The 19,042-nt window shown below is 40.5% G+C and overlaps 1 protein-coding gene across 1 annotated transcript in view; it reads right to left on the bottom strand.

Moving 5' to 3' along the window:
- Window positions 1-11,568: 11,568 nt before the first annotated feature.
- LOC119597086 (dnaJ homolog subfamily C member 2-like) overlaps window positions 11,569-19,042 on the bottom strand; it is a 7,898-nt gene continuing 424 nt past the window's right edge. The window contains exons 2-14 of the mRNA XM_037946549.1: window positions 18,324-18,511; window positions 17,562-17,637; window positions 16,607-16,815; window positions 16,085-16,174; window positions 15,645-15,733; window positions 15,194-15,319; window positions 14,818-14,905; window positions 14,353-14,481; window positions 13,919-14,104; window positions 13,501-13,673; window positions 13,134-13,342; window positions 12,646-12,812; window positions 11,569-11,797 (exon numbers count right to left, since the gene is read on the bottom strand). Of these exons, the coding sequence (XP_037802477.1) occupies window positions 11,738-11,797; window positions 12,646-12,812; window positions 13,134-13,342; window positions 13,501-13,673; window positions 13,919-14,104; window positions 14,353-14,481; window positions 14,818-14,905; window positions 15,194-15,319; window positions 15,645-15,733; window positions 16,085-16,174; window positions 16,607-16,815; window positions 17,562-17,637; window positions 18,324-18,511 (1,790 nt within the window). The 3' untranslated portion in view covers window positions 11,569-11,737. The remainder of the gene's footprint in view (window positions 11,798-12,645; window positions 12,813-13,133; window positions 13,343-13,500; window positions 13,674-13,918; window positions 14,105-14,352; window positions 14,482-14,817; window positions 14,906-15,193; window positions 15,320-15,644; window positions 15,734-16,084; window positions 16,175-16,606; window positions 16,816-17,561; window positions 17,638-18,323; window positions 18,512-19,042) is intronic.

Raw genomic sequence — 19,042 nt, 5'->3', positions numbered from 1 at the left:
CCTGCATCCGTGGAAATAGGCTCGCTGACGGGCGAGAACGGAAGGAGGCAACCCTTGACGGAAATAGTAAGAAAACTAGGCCATGATCCCCCCAGGCGGGGAGGCACAGCTACAGAGTAACCCGGTGTCCTGATGCACCGTGGAAAGGCAGCAAGAACCAAGGTCTAACAAGGTCTCGTCACTTTGATTCCGAAATGAGTCCAGTTTGCGTTTTGTCTCTCTGAGTTCTGTCAGATCCGACCAGCAGATGTGATCCAACTGCGGCCGCGTCGCCGTCTCTCCCAGCCTCCGATCCTCCAAATCACGTTGCGTTGAGCCAGCATGCGCGCTAGTTGGATCTTTTCCTTGTCCATTAAATGTAGTCAATCAATAAATCTGACAAGTAAACAAATAGAGGTAAATCCACCGGTTGAGCCTTTATATCCAGAAACAGGGTAGGGAAAGTTTTCATAGGACTGGTCGTAATAAGCGTTATTGTGAGAATTGCAGAGCGGATTTCCCTAGACTTCATTACCGCCATCTGTCTCAGATTAATATTTAGGGGATACTTGTCTAGGTCAGTGAATCTTTTCCATTTTTGTGTTTTCAATTCTGAAAAATCGTAAATAAGATATCAGAGACAACTTTTGAGTCACAGCGAAAGAAGAAAGAAATATAACAGGGGACAACTGTCCCTCTAAACGTACAAAAGCAGTAAAAATATAAAAAAGACGGATCAAGTTTTTTCACAAATCATACAGACTAGTATTGCTCGGATGATTCGAAACGGCTTATTCGCACAAGGATCTGGCGGACATTTCTTACTTATGCGCCGTTTCCTATTATTTTGTATAAGTGGACAATTACGGAATTAAAACAGAATGCCCATACAGTATTTTCTAACCTGTTCTCGCTCTTTTTCCTCACTGTCAGGCATATTCCAGGAATTACCGCAGCTGTGGAAACGTGACGTAAGTGTTTAACGCCTACATTGCATTTTTTGGCGGTTTTCCGTAAAGTAGACGAAATTCGGTAACCTGAGAGCCCTGTGCACCAGAAATCACTGACAGCAGTTCAATGTTCCTTTGCGGTTATTTACAACTTGAATCCCAACAAAATGATCAGGATGTGAATTTAGGGAGTACAATATCGGTAGTTTGGTGTTGGTTCGGCCGTTCAACGTCTTTGGTTCGAATCCTGTGGTCAACCACTCCACCAGGGAAGAGATTCAGAGAAACGAATAAGCTCTTGTGAGTTCTTGGCTGGTGAATAAGGACTACGCATTGTTGTTATTATTTACCGATAAATAGATAAATGGATAGATGTTTGCCGGTTAGGTATAGTGTCGCCCGCAACCCCCACACTGGAAGACAAAGATCGCATCCACGTATTTACGGCAGGGTCGAGTGTACGACCGACATGCGGGAGCGCCCGATGCCGAGTCTGTCCTATGCTTAATCCTGCCGTATATACAGTACGTGGTGGATTCTTTATTGTTCAGAGCAGGGGCTGTGGGGCAACGCCCCCTATGGGGGATAGCAGGAGGCACAGCCTCCTGCATTTGACTATATTTACCAATTCTTTGTATATTTTATCCGACAATTTCCCAGGTACATTTATGCCATCGGGGCATGATTGTGGGTTGGGGTGGGGGAGGGGTCCGCGGCATGATTTGAATATATATATATAGGTGTTACGAATCCATCGATATTTCATTATCTGTATATTTTTCCTACTCCATGCTTGCATTTATATTGTATCACTTATTGTTCAATAAATGTGAATGGATGTTTTCAGTGCCTGATTTCAACCAAACAAATTGAACAGTTACGGAGTAACATTTTCAGTCTGGCTTTATATGGCGGCCTTGACGAGATTGGCATATTTTTTAGACAAGATGCGCATGCAAAAAAATGTGCGAGATTAACACAAAATACCACAGCCTCGTTAGGGAGATCAGTAAGTTCTTGCATACTACTAGAGAGTATTTAGTCACCTTTTTCCAAGTTTTAAACTCTACTCGGCTTGGTCTCAAATGTCGCCTAAAAAAAAAAAAAAAAAAAAAACCCGGCATGGTCTCATGACCTTTCCACTCTGTTTATCGCACTGATCGTCCATTACTTTGCCCTTTCAGAATTTCACATCCAATTTATACCGGGGGAATTTCGTGGCAAGACAGCCACCTAACTATATCAGACCATGTTCTCCAAGGCCTTCTTTCAGGAGTAATCCACTCTCTAATTCATCTACATCATATTAGTTACTCCATTGACTCTGTATCATCTGTGCAAACTAGCACTGATTTCGGGCAAAGTTCGTTGTCTAGGTCAGTCTTTTTTCTGTCGCCATACAGTTTACCATATTGTTCCTGGATGGGACTTCTAAGATGGAATTTTCCTTATCTTTTGTTCTGTGTTATACGATGTTCTAATGAAGCCTCTTCAAGGGTATGAGATGGGTGATCAGCGTGTCTTCCTATCTGACGCAGACATGGAAAAATGCTAAATACCATCCTTGTTTACCTTGCGGTTGTTGAAGGCAGTAATTGTACTGTCAAGTTGACGTTCATCCTCGTGGGGTGATTAACATTTGTCCCTCGCTGACAATTTAAAGATTGCGGATGCTCTTTGTGATCAGTTCAATTTTATTTCCCTCAGGTAGTATATATCCATGATCAATAAACTGTTACTCATTAATTTCATCAAATGAGAAGCATAGTGTCAGCTTTATTTCAGGAGTTCTCGGATTGACGCTAAGACGCCTGGTACGAATCGAGTTTAGTTATCCAGCGAGTCTTTCTCGAGTCAGTAGGAAGAGGAATATCCTATTTGGTCTTCAGGAATATAAATGCTGTTGGGCGTAAATTTCATCTTGCCCTCGTTTAAAGGCATCCCACCAAAAGTTTTAATAGCAACGAAATACGCTTAGAGAGAGATTCCGCGCGACCGGACAGGTTTTCTACACTTTTTAGTTTTTTATGGTAGATCTGCCAGAAATCCATTGAAATTTTGAAGTGATTTATGGGAAGACAAAGGTGCCACTGCTGATGATCGAACAGTCTTATCAGTATATAAAGACAAATTTGCTGATAATACGAAAGTAGTCACAGTGTATTAAGTTAATGTAAATACATATGTTAGTGTATTACTTTGATCTAATGTCTCAAAATTGCGAATTCAGTCCAGGCCAGATAGTACAAACAAATTATTGCTGTCCAGGAATGGTCTTCATAAAATACTTGAAATGAAAAATGATGAAACCTATTTGAGAGATGAGAACAGAAAACCAAAATTATTTCATGCAAACTTGCACTTGCTCAATGAATATTTAAGTTAAGCTATTGCTTCACAGGCACACATTCCTGACGGTGAAGAACTTGATAAATGTTAAAGCATTCTAACAACTGCATATTTCTGTGTTGATGAAGCCATGGCTGATAATTTACAATGTCTATAATTACTAATTGGCTGCGATAGATTGGTGACCCATTCGCCAGCAACAAAGCATTTCTGACACATTTCCCTGTCTCCGTGTATCTACTTGCTTGTCAATATATATATGTATATATGTAAGTATGTATATAATTTCGTGTGTATGTATGTACATAACTTCGTAAGTATGTATGTATATATGTATGCATGTACGTATGTAAGCTTGTATGGATCTCTCTCTCTCTCTCTCTCTCTCTCTCTCTCTTTCTCTCTCTCTCTCTCCCACACACACACACACGCACGCACGCACGCACGCACGCACGCACGCACGCACGCACGCACGCACGCACACACACACACACACACACACACACACACACACACACATAGAGAGAGAGAGAGGGGGGGAGGGTGAAGGAGAGAGAGAGAGAGAGAGAGAGAGAGAGAGAGAGAGAGAGAGAGAGAGAGAGAAAGGGGGAGGGAGAGAAAGAGGAAGAGGAAAAGGAAGAGAAAGAGAAAGAGGAGAGAGAGAGAGAGAGAGAGAGAGAGAGAGAGAGAGAGAGGCAGAGTCCTTAAAGGTTGAAGAACTTATCATCATTAATGGGAAGAAGGGTCTTCCTGGAGCAGAGCGCCTCCGGCCACAGAACAACGCTGGAAACCGCAATACGATTATCCTCCATACGAAGTCATAATTGGTACTTGTTTTTTATGTATGTTAACGCAGTAAATGTAACTTGACAACGCTAGGCCAATCCTACTTATCAATATTACAGGATTATTAATGTGGAGTATACATGCATAAGAAAACATACATGCATAATGTGACTTAATGATGTATCATTCAGCATCAGGCAGGTCGACCGACGATGACAAGTACTAGACGCGTTATGATGAGTCGTGGGAGGAAGGGGAGGCGGAGGAGGGTAGCAGGATCTCGCGACCTTTCTAGGGGCAGGAACCCCACTTTCAGAATTTCTATCTACCAGTTTGCCAGGACGGCAAGCCACGGATGTTGGGCATCTTTTGGAGGAGTGCAGTAACGTCCTTTCAGACTTGCCTAACTGAGTCAACTTTGCTCCTCCGAAGAAAAGTGGCATAAATTTAGTGAAGCCTTTTTTTCAGGATTGGATTTGCTAAAGGCCTATGAACATGTTCTGATGCCTGAAGCAGGTAAAAAAAAAGCTCGGATTAAGTGCTTCTATCACTTACATCAGATTGATGAATAGTCCTATCAGCTGCCACCGCTGGTTAGCCTGCTACAAAAAGGGAGCAGTTCTGCATGAGGCCTTGATACTGGCAGTTTTGCCTTATGGAAGTGAAACTGAATACTACTTTGTGACATGGAGTCTCATCTTGATGCCTTATGTTGACAGGACCATATGTCCAACCAACGGTTACACCATGAGACCGGCATAAAACCTGTTACTTCCACAACGCAGGAATGCCAACAAAGGCTTCACGGGCATCTAGCTCGAGACCTCTTGAATGATCCTACCCATTAGGGTATCTCTTCCTTAGACAACACTGGGTGGAGGAAGCCTATGGGACGATCTAGGAACCCGTGGTTTGGGCAGATTGACCAGACCTATCGCCTGGAGTTACAGATTTGCCGAGCACCTGTCCGGCAGTTTATCATGACGGACCCTCGTGACTGGAAGCGAAGTTTGGATGTGGCTACGCACCCCTGTCAGTGTCAGCTTCATTGATTAATTGGTGTTCATGGTCTAGATCTGCTAGATCTGGTAAATGTAAATCTGGTTATACTTCGATCTAATACTTAGGTTTTGTGGTAGCTGGTGTAAGTATTCAGCACCCACTCCTACAACAGAGAAACTACCGAGGTCCTTCAGTCCTAATGTTATTTTATTGGGCTTTCATTCCTAATGTTGCCTCCCTCGCCGGTCTTCTCTCTGGTCTATTAAGCAATAAGGTTCACGAACCTCTAGAGGAACTTGACAGTTACCAATTAGGATTTTCATGGGGTGGTGCTACCTGTCTTTTCAGCCCCTTAGACTTAGCACCTTCCTTGAGAAACGAATCAGTAGACTCTGAACTCTCCGGTGGTGAGTAAGGACTCGACTTTGTTATTCTTTGCTGGATTTGTATTTTCGTTTATTGTTGAATCTAAAGAAAAAAATATTTAGTAGTATGCGTGCGTGTGTGTGTGTGTGTGTGTGTGTGTGTGTGTGTGTGCGTGTGCGTGTGCGTGTGTGTGTGTGTGTGTGTGTGTGCGTGCATATTGTTGAATCTAAAGAAAAAAATATTTAGTAGTGCGCGCGCGCGCGCGCTACTTTTTTTTTTTTTTTTTTTTTTTGTTGTGTGTGTGTGTGTGTGTGTGTGTGTGTGTGTGTGTGTGTGTGTGTGTGTGTGTGTGTGTGTGTGTGTGTGTGTGTGTGCGTGCGTATTGTTGAATCTAAAGAAAAAAATATTTAGTAGTGTGCGCGTGTGTGTGTGTGTGTGTGCGTGCGTGCGTGCGTGCGTGCGAACGAGCGTGCGTGCATGTGTGTGTGTTATAATAGGCCTACATGTTTGTTCGTTGTGAGGGATGTCCTTTTTGGTCTTGAAATTAGCTGCTATGCCACAGACTGAGGCTATTTTGGGGTGCTGTCACAGACTTCCAGACAGTCAACTATCAGTCAAGACGTCTGCCGTCTCCCGCATATACATCGCTATGGATCTCGAGTCTAGCTGCTGAAAAGTACGTTGATTGTTATTTACGAAATCTGAGTCTCTGTTCTTGTACCTTGTTATTTGTTATGTATAGTAAAGTACCTCTTATGCCAATCTGGATTTTGTTTTCGTAATACTTAGTTTTCTGTGTTTTTCTCTGTATCTTTGCATTTATTTTGTATTATTTAGGATTTAATAAACGTGTATAAGTGTTTTCATTGTTATCATATCAACACAACTAATTGAACAATCACAAAGTATCATCTTGAATCTGGCTTTTGAAAACCTCAACTGAGATGAACTGACTTGCCTTTATCAACAAAGTAGCTTTTTCTTAACAGAGATTAAATATATTTTGCCTTCAGTCTTCTCTGTACACATTTATTCATTTAACATCTATAATGCACAGGGAAGAAAAGTGATGTATAATGTTTACCTCATATTTCTAATTTGTTAATCTTATACACTATTGTCCGCGTTAGTTTGTCTTAAATGAATTCTTGCCACCTCTTATTTTTAATATCTCTATAGATAAAAATATTGCTAAATATGCTAAGCCATATCTTCTTTTTCTTATTTGATTTTCTGCAGCAGCATCTTTCTATCTCTCCCCTTATCTTTTTACCTCATCTCCTACCTCACCACTAATTTCTCCTTCCTCTTCCTTGTACCTTCCCTTCCTTTATCTACTTTATTTTCCTCTTCCTCCACCTCCTCAGTCTCCCTTCTCTCCTCCTTCTGCCACCTCCTCTCTCTCTCTCCCCTCGTGACTGACCCTTAAGTGGCCTCTGAGTGGTTTTCAAGGCCCGTTTTCTTGAGGCTTTTGAAATGAATACCAAAAATATATATACACACTACATATGCATTTTTTTGTTATCTTATTCTCAGCTCTTTCTAATTATGAATTTGTAACGATACATTAAGCTTCATTCCTCTTAATATGTTACACATATATTACTTCAGGTTAGTTCACAGGTTGACTTGCTTCATTTGTGAATTATTTTCTTTTTAAATCCTCCCTGATCCCATGCCCCTTGTTGTCGTGGGAGGGGCTTAGGAGACAGAGACTGAGGCTCTATGTTGAGGGTCTCCCTTCCTTGGGCCTCAGCCCCCGGTTCAACCAATTATGCTCAACCAATTATCTTTTCTTCTTCCCGTTTCCCTTTCCTTCTCTTCTCAACACACTTTTCTTGCCCACTTCCTAAAATGTAAGAGCCGTGTTGAAGGCCGGCCTCAGGGAGCCATGGGCACGGTATTCCCCTGTTTAGTTGTTCACACCTCGTGAGCCCCCTTTCTCTTCCCTACACACTCCAGGCTTACTAACGGCCAATGATAAATTTATACCTTTATTACGAGCATTGAAGCTTGTCTCTTTATCAACTAGCCCTATAAACATTAACGTTTCTGGGTCCCCGACCCTTGGCGCTCCTTTGATCACGACTCTGAACACTGCTAATACTTCCCCCTCCTCGATAAATGCTGTCAGCTCAGTTCATTCAAAGTCACCTGCCCAACTTTCAGAAAACATTCCTTCCATTTTCCCAACTTCCTCCACTCCATCTCCTCATCCTCCGTAATGTTTTTCATTTTCATGCAGCCTCATTGTCCACTTCCCCACAGTACCACCCCGCTCAACACCACTCCCTCTTCTTCCCGTCCTCGCCCTTGAACTACTTCCATTTCTACAAATCCAGTGAGTACTCTTTTTCAGCCCAATTTAATGGGATCGATTGTTTGCGATTCCCCCTACAGCCCTTTACTCTGACAACCTCCTGTTCCAAAATCAAGTAGACAAAGTTTCCTTCCTCAGCCGTTCTGACAGTTCACGCCTTCCAGTTAAATCTGAGTCCCAAGCTCGTGCGTTACCCTTGCTGACATCATTGGGAAACCAGTTCCTGCCCAGCCTAATTCCTCCTTTTTAATAGTTGTACTAGAACTGCTTCCATTTACCCTGTCTACGACAAAGAGTGGCCGAACTGAAAACAACCTACTTGCCTTCCTCACTGACTATAATGAAGTGTCAGTAAAGTGCTGCACTATTTCTCCCAAAGACCAACGAAAATCATACATCAACATTGCCAAGCTTACCTGACCTACCAAGTGAAGTTTATCTTGGTAGAAAGTCCTGCCCTGTCCATATCGACCACTCCCCCGTTTCAATGTCAGACCGGCGTTTTGGCCACCCAACTAACCACTGTCGCTCCACAACCCGCTGCCCTTTATGTGCCTAACCTGGCCATGAACGTTCACGTACATGTGCCAGTTGTGGTGGCTCTCATAATGCATTTTATAGTGGCTGCCCAACCTACAAGTTTGAGTCTAAGGTAGCAGTCCTCAGATTCAAACTTGGCCTCACTTTAAGCGAGGACAGACAGGGAGCACACTAACGTTTATTCTCTTGCTACCTGTTCCAGTGCTATCCTTTGCTCTACCCCTCCCCTTTGTCTCCAAGGTGTTTCTACATCTCCTCCAGTACCTCTCCCTCCTACTTTTGATGTTCCCACTTCTACCACCTCCCAGTCAAATTCTTTTGCCATTCTAAATCCAGACACTGCAATCTCTACTTCCCCGGTACCTACCCTTCTCTTCCTAGCTCGACTTATCGCGTGAGACAGTCTAAACGTTTCATCTCATCTTCTACCTATCCTCTGCTACTCCTTCCTCCGCTCCACAACGTGTCCCCTCTTCTCCGTCTCATAAGAAAACCTTAATTTCTCAGACCTCCCCAACCAATTCCATTTCAGAAACTCTAGTGGACATTCATAACTATCTAATCATGACCCAAAATTACATGTCTATACCTCATCCATCTTTCAGTCTCTCTGCTTCCATTTCCTCTACACCACAGTGACTGACGACCTCCCCCTACTAGTAGGAGGAGGATGGACTAGGTTGTAGCGTGCCACAGGATAATATGGCAGTGAAAAGAGGGGAGAGCAAATGGAGTGCGACAGGAATTAGTAAATGGGGAAGGGGTTAAGGGAAACTACAATAGTGTAATAAGGGTACCGATGTTAGGTCCAGGTGGGAGCGGTAAGAATAATGGGGAATGGTGCACATGGAGAAGGGGAGGGTGGGGTGTGTTGGGAGAGAGTGGGAGGAAGAGGGGTAGGGGGGACTTGAGGAGAAGGGTGGATATCAGCAATTACTCTGAATGAGAGGGAATAGGAATAGAAAGATTGGAGGGTGGATGAGAGAGCGGAGCATTCTCTTGGGTCATGTTTAGGAAGTTATGAATATCTTCAAGAGTTTTTGGAGGGGAGTTGGATGGGGAGGTCAGAGAAACGAAGGTTTTCTTGAGGAGAAAAGTGAACAGATGTAAAAGGAGCAGAGGAAGAGGTGGGTGTAGGAGAGAATGTGGTAGAAGATGGGGTGGAACGTTTAGACTGCCTAGTGTGACAGATAAAGTGAGAAGGAAGAGGGTTTGGCATCGGGGATGTGGTAGAAATTGGAGTATCTGGATGTTGACTGGAAAAGAAATTTGACTGGAAGAGAGAGGGAGTAGAGGTAAGATGGTTCGGGGTAAATGGAAGAGATATTGGGGAGATGCTGAAACATCTTAAGAAGATGGGAGGGGAGCGGAGCAAATGGTAACGTTGGAATAGGTAGAGAGAAAAACTTGTTAGCGTGCTTCCTATCTGACCTCACGTAGAATGAAGCCTAGTTAAAATATGAGAACTGGTACCTCAGATTCGAGCTTGTAGGCAGGGCAGACCTGTAAGACATTATGGGAGCTACACAACTGGCAGAGGTGTGTGCCTGAGCATAGCAATTTGAACAGTCATGACCAGGTTGGACACATAGAGGACAGTGGGCTGTGGAGCAAAGGTTTGGCATGAGGAGCTAAAACACCAATATTTCTGACATTGACAAGGAAGGGGTCGATGTGGTCGGACAGGACAGGACACTTCACTTTATTGGGGAGGTCCTGTCTATGGAAGGTAATCTTAGTAATACTGGTGTAGGACTGTACTGCCACTGCATCATAGTCAATTAGGCAGGCAAGCATGTCGTTCCACAGTCTGACCAGTCCTTGTTGTAGACAGGGCAATCAATCGGAGAGGCGGAAACAGTTCTAGTACAAGTATTAAAGGAGGAGTGAGGTTGGGTAGGAATAGTTCTGCCAGTGAAGTCAGTCAACTTTGACAGTACAAGCTTGGGACTCAGATTTAACTGGCAGGGCGTGAATGATCAAAACGACTGCAAAAGGAAGCTTTAGCTACTTGTTTTTGGAGACACTGATGGAAGAGGAAGAGCTGTACGGGGAATCACAGAGAATTGATCCCACTTGGCTGGGTTAAAAAGAGTACTCAAAAGGTTTACAGAGGTGGAAGCAGTAGAAGGACGAGGGCGATAGGAAGAGGTAGAGGTGTGGATTGAAGTAGTGCTGTTGGGAGGACAATAAGGATGAAGAGTGGTGATAAGTGAGATAACGAAGACTGTGCAGGAGGAGGAGATGGAGTGGAGAATATTGGCAGAGAGGAAGGGGGTGTATTCTGAAGGTTAAGTAATGACCTGGGTTGTTAATTCATAAAGGATAGAGTTGACAGCAAGCATCAGGGAGGGGGTAGTAGTAGCAGTGGTTGAAGCCATGATCAAAGGAGAGGTAGGGCTCATGAAAACAGAAAAGTCAAATTCAGATAGGCTAGTTGATGTTGGGGCAAGTCTTAATGCCCTTAATAAGCGTACAAAATCTTCATTATTGGCCATGATATATGTGAGGAAGAGAAATGGCAATTAACCAAGGGAATACCGTACCCATGGCTGACACAAAATGAGCATTTCATCCTTTCAGCACGGCTCTCACACCTTAAGAAGTGGACAGAAGAAGGGATTGAAGAAGAGAAGGATAAGGAAAGGAGAAGAAAAGGCCATGCAAATTAGCTGAAGCGAGGGCTGAGGTCCTACAGGGGGCCTCAGTCCCTGTCCCTTAAGCCTGCCCAAGGCAACAACAGGTATGGGATTTAGGGGGGGGGGGGGGTATTAGTATCTAGAATCAATATCATTCCAATACTCCTTCCTGGTGCAAACATTATTTTTTTTCTTTCCAAACCTATTGGCTTGGTGGTGTAGTTCCTCCTGTCTTTAGAAGACTTCAACCTCAGCTCTAACAGATTTATTAGTCAGTCAGTAAGTCAGAAAGTTGTCTAAGGACCATTAGTCAATCTTGCCTATCCTGCTTTGTAAAATATTGAGTATTCATTACAGTCTTATAGTCCATGTTTAATTGACCTTTTTTCCTAGTGGAATATACTATTTGAAACAGCACTGATTTGGAAATAATTTATTTTTTATATCTTGAAAATATGTTTATTATGTCAATTGCATATTTTATTAAGTAATCAAATGATTATTAAATTATTAAATTACCATTTATGGAAACTCAAATGCGCAACTTACTCCTGATATATGCCAAAATGATTAATATTTTAGTTCAAAATGGAGTATATATCATCTTGCTAAATACTGGATATTCCAAAACTCAATCTGTTTCTGTTATATATGATGTATTTTATATTTCAGGGTTACAGAAGTTAAAATGATCCACCAAGTTATGTTTTTTGTCCTTTTTCTTATGGAGAAACAATGCAGATGTAAATATCTTCTACATGGCAGCTTAAAGATATCTCTTGTTCACCATTTGCTTCTTTCTTCTATTACTTCTTGGCAGCTGCAGCCTGAGCAGCTTTTTTGGCTTTCACCATCTCTACCAATTCCTGGGGAAAAATATATGGTATAAAGTTTAAAAACAAAGGAATGAATGAATTAATAATAAGAAAAAAAGAATAGCATTCAATATAAAGGTAATTTCAGTGTACAAATTTAAATTACATAAAATGCTTTCCTAACCATGTAGATCCAAAATTCAATCCTTTACTATTTCTTTCACAGAAGAGGAAACTAACTAATCCTAAACAAGCTAATAGGAAAGGAGAACAGCACAGACTTATGCCACAACAACCCACTGCTGCTGGTGGCATATAATATCCACTGTAGTTTTATTCTATAAATTATTTTCATATAGATGATGCTCAGCCACCTGATTTACTCTTTCCTTGAGTTTTTAATTTTTTTCTAATGATATTAATTATTTGATACTGTTATTATTATTACTGACATTATGATTATAATATAAACAACACTAATAAAAATAATCATAACAAAAAGGAAAAGGGGTAAAAAAGAGAGAGGTACGACTAGCAATGGGCCCCTTGATGACATGAAATGCACATGACCTCCCAGGCAGGAGGGGGGGAGGGGTAAGTAAAAGTTCATTCAGACTGCAATACAATATTCCTCATCTCATTCCATACTTTGTGGCTTTATAGATAAGACCCCAAATTCTATAGGCTCAGAACTGAGAGAAACACTACTGAAGTTCTGCTCACCACACAAACAGGTCACAAACCCTGGCCTGGATATAGTTTTTGACCAATTATAAGGAGAAAGCCACATTAATGCCCATGATAATGCATCCACATGCTACACTTTGGCTAATGTGGTGCTTGAAACCTCCCCTACATAAGCCCCTGACTTTCTGTTGGACATAGTGCAGGGCCCTTACCTTGTATCGCCTCATGCAGTCTTTCTTGGTGCGATTTGGCACACATTCAGCTATGCGATCCCAGCGGTCTGGTGTAGACACTGGATAGGTCTTCAAAGCCTGCTCTAGTAAGCGCTGCTCCTCGGGACTCCATGCCATGGTGTTCATACCCAGCATTTCTTGGGGAGCTTTAGTAGGGAGGGATATTATTTAGTAAGTATATCTCATATTCAGTTGCCACATTCTCAATATATTGCTAATCACAAGTATGCTATATACTATTTTTCATGGCAGTATTGTGAATGTGTTGGGGAGTGAGGCTGCATGCATGAATGTCACATTTAATTCCAAAGACATGCAAGACAAATTTTTATAGCTGACTATCATTCCATTTGAGCAATATAGATTATATTACTTGATCAAGAACAGACTCAAGGTGTAAAATTATATAAGCACATGAATATTCATATCACAAAGAAAACCTTGACAGTAAATCCCTATATACTTACTATCGAACCTCTGAGAAGCAGTAGAATCACTAATTGATGGCTTTGTCTGTGACTTTTCAAGACTCTGGTATGCGTGTTTATTAGCAGCTTCTCGCATGTGTTGATCCGAGTGCAACAATTCCTTGGCTTTTCCTAACACCTCCTTGGCATTCCTTGTTGTGATGTTTGTTGATGTATGTTGATTGATGTATTCTGATACCACCTCCCACCTTGAAAATTTTAAAATTGTAAAAAATAATAGTACGGTAATTTCACGTGCAAGAACACATGAAATGAAAAAGTTAATTCAAAGAAAGACAGAAAGAAAAGAAAAGAAAAAAAAATCCTTGCCATACATACAGTATATGAGAAAGGTTAACCTACTTACCTCTTAGTTGTACCAGCGGGAAATAGGTTGACAGCCTTGATAAGAAGTTGTAAGTCATCCTGATTCCAAGGTTTATTAGCAGAACTATCACTGCCACCACCCCCACCCCCTTTTGCTGCTGCTGCTGCCACCTCCTCTCGTTCACGTTTAATTTGTTTGCGGATTTCTTCTACCTGTGTTTGGTGATTGACAAATATGGTAATGAACGCCCTTCACTGCAACTGTGCTGTGCAATTTTTTTTTTTCGTTTTAGATTTGAACAAGATTCCAGAGAGTCTTTTGCATACATGCACACACACACAAATCCATGTCTGTATATACACCGACCAACACTAACACACACATAAATATAAATAATCATACATGCAAATGGAACCTGTACAAGTAAACCAATAAATAAAAACACGAAACCACAAACCTCCTTCATCAAAACTTCTCTTGCTGAAGAATGGTTCTTTCCCGCCCTAGTAAGTTCCTTGTTCAGGTCCTCAATTTTGTTCAGTTCTAGAGCTTCGCATAACAGTTCAACATCTGTCATTAACTGCACTTTGTCATCTTCCTTGGTTGCATAGTAATTATGGTCCTTACAGAGTGTTCGTAGAGTCTGGAAAAAAGAGATTTCTCTGTGTATCTCCCTGAGGTAAACAGACTAAATGCATTCAGTATACATAAAGGGCATTTCTGCATATATTCCAATATATTTATAAAGGGACACAAAGTTTCCAACCTACTTTACATGTAGTATTTCTAACTCATATCTGTCTTTTCAAGAAAGTAAATAAAAAATCACATTCTATTTATCCAACATTTGTCATGATCCTCACTCGACAAACTACAATTTCTTGATCTCACCTTACGCTCTTTTTTAATGGCTTTCTTTAGCGTTTCTCTCTCCTTTTTCTCTATTTCTTGTTTAGCTCTCTGCTCTGCCTCTTCTGCTTCCCTCTTCTTCCTTTCAGCTTCTTCTGCTTCTTGTTTTATCTATAATGTCAAAGGAAAAACATTAAATATATATATATATATAAATGCAGTTCAATCTGATGTACACTACATATGAGAAGAAACATATTGACAAGTCTGTATATTTCTGTGTATTGGTGTTTGTAACTCTGTGTTGTATTCTAAGCGTGTATTTGTGCATCTGTGTATCTTATTGACATCAACATCAAAATCAACATCAACAACAACAACAACAAACCCCAAGTAAAAAATGTATTGCATTTTCAGCAAACACCAACTGGGAGGGATACTAACTCATTTTAATATACTATATTACAGATGAGAAAGAAAAAAAAAAAAAAAAAAAAACCAACTTACTCTCTCTTCCTCCTCCTGCTTCTGTCTCAGTGCATCGGCTCGAGCTTTCTTCACAGCCAGCCTTCTCTCTCTCTCTTCCTCCTTGAATCTGTATAAAAATAAACTCATATCAATTATTGAATATTCGTGTACTCTTGTAATCCAGAAAAATGCAGAAATACAGAAAAGAAAAGAAAAAGAAAGAGAAAAAAGAAAGAGAGAAGAAAAAAAATCATGAACTAGCAACAGAAGTCCACTAACATTACTACAAAACTAAAATCTTTGTAACTTTAATAATATTAGCAACTACCAATAAAAAATCAGTCTAAACAGTGTAACACTGAAACGGGGGAGTCATGAACAATACAATGAATACAAACAAAGAAAAAAAACATACTTTGCAATTCTGGGGTCACAGGCATATATATTGTCTACTAGTCTTCTGAGTCTAGCCATTTCTTCCTTGCGTCGACGCGCTCGCTCAACTTTGTTTTGTTTCTCTATCCATCTTCGCTCTTCTCGGCTGGAAGGAGAGGTGTCAATATAAACCTTATCCGTGAAAATGCCTTCAGAAAAAATAACTTTTCATAAACATTTTTAGTGTCTTAGTGGACCATTATTCTAAAACATCACTTTTCAGTAAAATCTGTATCACAACATAAAGTTCCTTCTTTCTTTTCACTCTCATATGCTGCAACTGGGGCCATAACACTATAAATTAAATCTTAATAAACAGAGTACATTTAAACCTTTTTTTCTAATATTTTTATGTACAGGATAAAAATATTCAAATATAATAATGATAATGCCATTAATAATAAAATGAATGACCCCCTCTCCCCACTTACTCTTGCCCTTTTTCCTTCTCTTCCTCATCAAGATATGAAAACTCTCGCCAGGATTCAAAGTCGTACCAAAAGCTGTAAAACCTGTCAACCTGTCAAAAAAAAAAAGGTGCAACGTTAAAATCCAAAATCCAAAATAATTTTTTTATTATTTTGGAATCATATGTTATTAATATAAAAGAAACAAATCAACTTCATATTTCCAATATGCATCAGTTTATTTACTTGTTCAAAAAATAATCTCATATTCTGTAAGATTGTTGCAAAACGGATAGACTGAGTTCAAAACTTTTCCAAAAGCTCATAAAAACCTGACTAGATCAGTTTAAAAATGAGCAAAATGAAAATAGAATCCACAAATGAAAAAGTAAATAAATAATATGAATAAAACAAAAACTACTCCCATTCCTGAGTCAACGAAAAGCTTTTCCCGACATACACACCTTTTCTTTTGAGTCGTCAGGCTTTCCTAGAAGTGGGCAGTGCTTCCTCGTAGACCATCGAGTATTTCTTTCTATCACAGGACCAAAAACCTGCAAGATAAAATTCATAGTGTGGTGTGTGAAAGAAAGGAAAAATCAGGCAATCTGGTGATAATGAGGAATGATACTTGAGTATATGGCTGCATAATGTTAAGACCTGTAGTCTTACTCTCTCTTCCTCACTTTAACCCTCACTTTCCTCACTTTCTCATGCCCCAATAATTGTGGCATGAAGGTATACTTTTGGTATACTATGTTATTAACAGCCTCTAAACTCTATTTACCCATCCATCAATTAATTCCCTTTTCAATTTCTTTTTATATTAACATAAAAAAAAAAGAGAAATGACAACAAAATTAGCAAATAAAGAAAGGATAAAACAGCACAATAAATGTAATACCAATAACATTAATAATGATGATAAACAATAACAATGGTAATAAGAGCCCATAATACCCAAAATAACCCTAATAAAAACCAACCTTAAAGAAATTAGCCTTATTGTGGGACGTCACTGGCGGAATATCATCATCAAACTCGGGATCGACCGAGTCCCAGGAACGCCTTTTCACAGGGTCTCCCAGGATCTCATAGGCTTTGGTAATGCACGTGAAGTAATCGTCATCATCGCGGATTTCTTCACCTGCACCTCGTCTCTTGTCAGGATGGTGGCGCAGAACCATGATGCGGTCTACAGTTATAAATTGTCAAATTTAATCTTAATTAAATCAGCTAAAAGCAAAAGGAAGGAAGGGTTGATAGGTGGGACGGTGAATATATAGTTCAAGAGAGATGGATGGGAGAGAGAGTGAGTGAGTGAGTTTCTAAGTGAGTGAGTGTGTGAGTGAGTGAGGGGGAAGGAAGGAGAGAGGGTTAGGGAGAGTGAGAAAGGCTTAAGGGTAGAAAGAAGAAAAAAAATGAATGCATACATCTCACACAAAAAAAGACATTTAAATTAATGTTCACAGATGGTAGAGCATGCATGCATGCCATTTCCACTATAATTTAGTTTATTAATGGTGTTGACACTTAGATGGCTCTACAAGTGCTAAGTCAACAAGAATCCAATTATCTGTACTGGCTATCTCACCTGTTAACCCTTTTCCTTGATTTTTGGACAGATTCTTTTATCTTTACCAGCTATTAGTATTTTGATAACATTGCAATAATTAGTGTTGACAATAATAACAACAGAATCAATAATATTATAAGAAAAAATCTTCTCTAAAAGTTAAGGAATTAGGAAATCAGGTAAAGTAGTTAGGGCCTACTAATTGACCCCTTGGTGGCTGAGGACTTTTGGAGCCATCTGTGTGCAACAAAATTCACAAAAGTACACAACCCCATGACAAATGGATTTAATACCAAATAACAGACAATGTACATTTTTTTATTGTATCTCAAAACATTTTCAAAGAAAACAAACAATGCACTCACAGGCTTTTTTGATGTCGTCATCAGATGCCTTGTAGCGGTACCTCTTCAAACCCAACACAGCATAATGGTCTTGGTTCTGAAATACACAAAGTTACTTGGCTGATTAGGCCTGAGAGAGAGAGAGAGAGAGAGAGAGAGAGAGAGAGAGAGAGAGAGAGAGAGAGAGAGAGAGAGAAGAGAGAGAGAGAGAAGAGAGAGAGAGAGAGGAAGAGAGAGAGAGAGAAGAGAGAGAAGAGAGAGGAGAGAGAGAAGAGGAGGAAGAGAGAAGAGAGAGAGAGGAAGGAGAGAGAGGAGAGAGAAGTAGAGAGAGAAAGGAGAGAGAGAGAAGAGAGAGAAGAGAGGAGAGAGAGAGAAAGTGAGAAGGAGAGAGAGAGGAGAGAGAGAGGAGGAGAGAGGAGAGAGGAGAGAGAGGAGAGGAGAGAGAGAGAGAGAGAAGAGAGAGAGAGAGAGAGAGAGACAGAGACAAAAGCACAAAAAAGGAGATGACGATGACGATGATGAGAAAGTTGAGGAGGAGAAAAAAAAAATAAAGGGAGGAGCTGATGATGGAGGGACAGGAGGAGGAGGTTAAGGTTAAGGTTAGGGTTAGGGTTAGGATTACGAAGAGGAAAAGTAGAAGAGGGAGAAAAAGAAGGCAGAGGAAGAGAGAGAGAGGGAGAAAGTAAAAAAATAACACACAAATATTAACCAAAAATCAATACAAAAACCAACATAAACATGAATATAAATAGCATGGTACTCCCACCAAATTTCTGAACCAACCTTCCAATCTGCTGGACTAAGTGACCTGAGGTACTGAATGTCATCTTCAATCTCGACTTCTGGGTTTTCCTCATCTTCACTTTCTTCCTCCGACTCTCCTGCTGAGGAAATCAAGTGTCCCCGCAAACGCCGAGCTTCGTATGCGTGAAACCACTGTCCAACGGGCTCTACTTCCACTTGGATTAGGGCTGGAAATAATCAGGTATTGTAGTTAATATTCACCTTGGGAGAATTAAGTGCAAATGCTAAAAGCAGTTTCTACATTTAACTGACATACATACTTCATATGTATATCTTACAATCTTTATCTCTGAACACTCTGTGAAGATCAGCTTCGTCTTAAAAATTTTACAGCAGTCAAATTTTCCCTGGTCAAAACAAGGGAGATTTTCCAAACTAAAACCTTAGAAATGTGCAACTGAGATCTCAGAAGCTCTACCAAAATGTCAGCTGCATATTTTCTGACAAAGCTCACCTCACAGCCACCGCACATATTCATAACCACCTTAAGCCTGAACTTACCCTCCAGAATAAAAAGCTGTATGGTTAGCTAAACGGTACTGACAATCTTACAGGGAAAGGGGAAAGTATCCTACATACCTGTGTATGATTTAAGGTCCTACAAAACAACCACACAGGAAATGCATAGTTATACTTTCACCAAAATCTCTAATAAATATGTCCCTTTAGTCTTTCATTCTGCTAACTTAGTCTAATTG

Source organism: Penaeus monodon, chromosome 38 (genome assembly GCF_015228065.2).
Source record: "Penaeus monodon isolate SGIC_2016 chromosome 38, NSTDA_Pmon_1, whole genome shotgun sequence".
Lineage (NCBI taxonomy): Eukaryota > Metazoa > Arthropoda > Malacostraca > Decapoda > Penaeidae > Penaeus > Penaeus monodon.
The sequence above is the reverse complement of the archived record's forward strand: the minus strand, read 5'-3'. Positions and strand labels throughout refer to the sequence as shown.